Source organism: Canis lupus, chromosome 16 (genome assembly GCF_003254725.2).
Source record: "Canis lupus dingo isolate Sandy chromosome 16, ASM325472v2, whole genome shotgun sequence".
NCBI lineage: Eukaryota > Metazoa > Chordata > Mammalia > Carnivora > Canidae > Canis > Canis lupus.
In genome coordinates this window covers 5,627,800-5,630,671 of record NC_064258.1, presented here as the reverse complement: position 1 = coordinate 5,630,671, position 2,872 = coordinate 5,627,800, and the positions used below count along the sequence as shown (strand labels likewise).

The window sequence follows — 2,872 nt, the reverse complement described above, 5'->3', positions numbered from 1 at the left end:
GTAATCACTATTTCCCTTTTTCTTTCCATATTTCCCTTTTATAAAACTAGATATGTTAAGAATTTAGCAAAAGAATATTTAAATTTGTTTAAATAGGTGACTCTTTTTCTTTCTTTCTCTTTTCTTCCTTCCTTTTTCCATCTTATTTATAACTCGGTGAATTCTTAAAGTTGTTTTCTAATAGTCTTGTGCACACCAAAAATTTATGGAATGATAAATAAAAGAGTTGTTTAAAAATAATTCTGTTACATAGCTATCTGGTTTTCTCTTTAATAGTAAAATGGAGAAAAATCAAACAATGGTTACAGAATTCATCCTATTGGGATTTTGTCTTGGTCCAAGAATTCAGATGGTTCTCTTTGGGCTCTTCACCCTGTTCTACGCCTTCACCCTGCTGGGGAATGGGCTCATCCTGGGGCTCATCTCACTGGACCCCAGACTGCACACCCCCATGTACTTCTTCCTCTCCCACCTGGCCATCGTCGACATAGCCTATGCCTGCAACACGGTGCCCCAGATGCTGGTGAACCTCCTGAGGCCAGACAAGCCCATCTCCTTTGCTGGCTGCCTGATGCAGACCTTTCTCTTTTTGACTTTTGCTCTGATAGAATGTCTTCTCCTGGTGGTGATGTCCTATGACCGGTATGTGGCCATTTGCCACCCCCTCCGCTATTCTGTGATCATGAGCTGGAGAGTCTGTATCACCCTGATGGTGGCTTCCTGGGCATGTGGCTCCCTGCTGGCCCTGGTCCATGTGAGCCTCATCCTGAGGCTGCCCTTCTGTGGGCCTCATGAAATCAACCACTTCTTCTGTGAAATCCTGTCTATCCTCAAGCTGGCCTGTGCTGACACCCGGCTTAACCAAGTGGTCATCTTTGTTGCCTGCATGTTTATCTTAGTGGTGCCCCTCTGCTTGGTGCTGGTGTCCTACTCACGCATCCTGTTGGCCATCCTGAGGATCCAGTCTGGGGAGGGCCGCAGAAAGGCCTTCTCTACCTGTTCCTCCCACCTCTGTGTGGTGGGGCTCTTCTTTGGCAGTGCCATTGTCATGTACATGGCCCCCAAATCCCACCACCCTGAAGAGCAGCAGAAGATCCTTTTCTTGTTTTACAGCCTTTTCAACCCTATGCTGAACCCACTGATCTACAGCCTAAGAAATACAGAAGTCAAGAGTGCCCTGAGAAGAGCAATGTGCAAGAAAAGTCATTCCCAATTGGAGTGATATTGGAATCACCAGGCTGAGTGTTAGATTAGTGCCCAAATCCAGGAAATTTCACTGCTTCCTTCTTAGATCTGCCTAAAGGACACAAGAGCAAGCCTTCTCTCTTCTTTTTTTTTTTTTTAATTTTTTTTTAAATTTATTTATGATAGTCACACAGAGAGAGAGAGAGAGAGAGAGAGAGAGGCAGAGACACAGGTAGAGGGAGAAGCAGGCTCCATGCTCCGGGAGCCCGACATGGGACTCGATCCCGGGTCTCCAGGATTGCGCCCTGGGCCAAAGGCAGGCACCAAACCGCTGCGCCACCCAGGGATCCCGCCTTCTCTCTTCTTTTGAATGAAAAGGTTTAGATATGTTACATTCATTGATTATCTAGCAGGTGTGATTTTATCAGATATGATTTTTTTCTTTGCTCATTGAATTTAATATCTGAAATTAAAAATTGTTTTAATCCATTTTCTGGATCCCATCAATTGAATACAGCCTATCTATCTCTCTAACCCTAAGTATTTAAAACACAAAAACTACGTATATCATAGGATTTGGAAGAAAAAAACCCTGCAGTAAAGGGCAATGACCCTCTAAACCCAGAGGCACACTTGTCCATTCTCCTAAAATTTTACTTGCCCTGCTAAAGACAACTGTTAAAGAATAACACAGAGATATTTATTTAGTGTTTTGCATGATGGTGAGAAATTTTAAATGAAAATTATTGACTCAGGGAGGAATGAGCAGGCTGAGCAAAGGAACAAAATTAATGCAAAGTATATTGGACAAAGAAGGAGAAGGAAAAATCTGTAGACAATGTGAGAACAGTGCATATTGTTCACAGCTTCAGAAATAAACTGGTTACTAGTAACTAGCAAAGGAGCCAAGCTGGGTATTCTCTCCCTGAATGGGCTGATAAGGGGTAGCAAAGAAAACAATTTGAGCTGTTTATGGATTCTCCAGAAAATTTTGAGTGTTGAGCTGCAAATTATGTAGATGTACAAACTATATCAATATGTAGTTTTCTGGTGTCTTGTTATCAGCACTTCCACCTGGGTGCATCATTTCCCTCATTAGATGTCTCATCCTTGAAATAGGAAATTTGACCAGAGAGTGCAAGTGGCTAGTATAGTATAGCTGGCTATTCTCATTTAGTAGTGGATTGATTTTTACTGATTCATTCTACATTACAAATCCAACAATCAGTCATGAACCCTGTACATTTCAGGTGGCTTTGTAGGATGTTACCTATAAAATCCACCTTCTTTAATATTTTGTTTATTTATTTGAAAGAGAGAGTGTGAATATGGGCAGGAGCAGAGGGAGAGAAGGAAGCACACTCTTTGCTGAGCATAGAGCCCAACGTGGGGCTCGAACCCACAACACTGAGATCGTGACCTGAGCTGAAATCAAGAGTTGGAGGCTAAGCTGCCGGAGCCATCGAGGCACCCCTAAAATCCACTTTGTATACACACATACCAGAAAGTAGCAAATGTCAGGCTTTTGCCCTGACAGTCTGGCTCAGACAATAGTTTGTTGTGCTAACTAGTTAAGCCCTCAGTACTTAACCACAACAGTGTACATTGTGTATACCAACATCCGTGTTATCAATAAAGAAGAACAAGGCTAAATTATCCCAAAGATGGATGTGTTATGTGAAAGAGG

At 42.5% G+C, this 2,872-nt stretch overlaps 1 protein-coding gene across 1 annotated transcript; it reads left to right on the top strand.

The window, feature by feature from the left end:
* The first annotated feature begins 280 nt into the window (after window positions 1-280).
* On the top strand, window positions 281-1,222 carry LOC112650951 (olfactory receptor 2A1/2A42-like). Its single transcript, XM_025433869.3, has one exon. The coding sequence runs from the start codon at window positions 281-283 to the stop codon at window positions 1,220-1,222; it is 942 nt and encodes a 313-aa protein (XP_025289654.3).
* The last annotated feature ends 1,650 nt before the right edge of the window (window positions 1,223-2,872 follow it).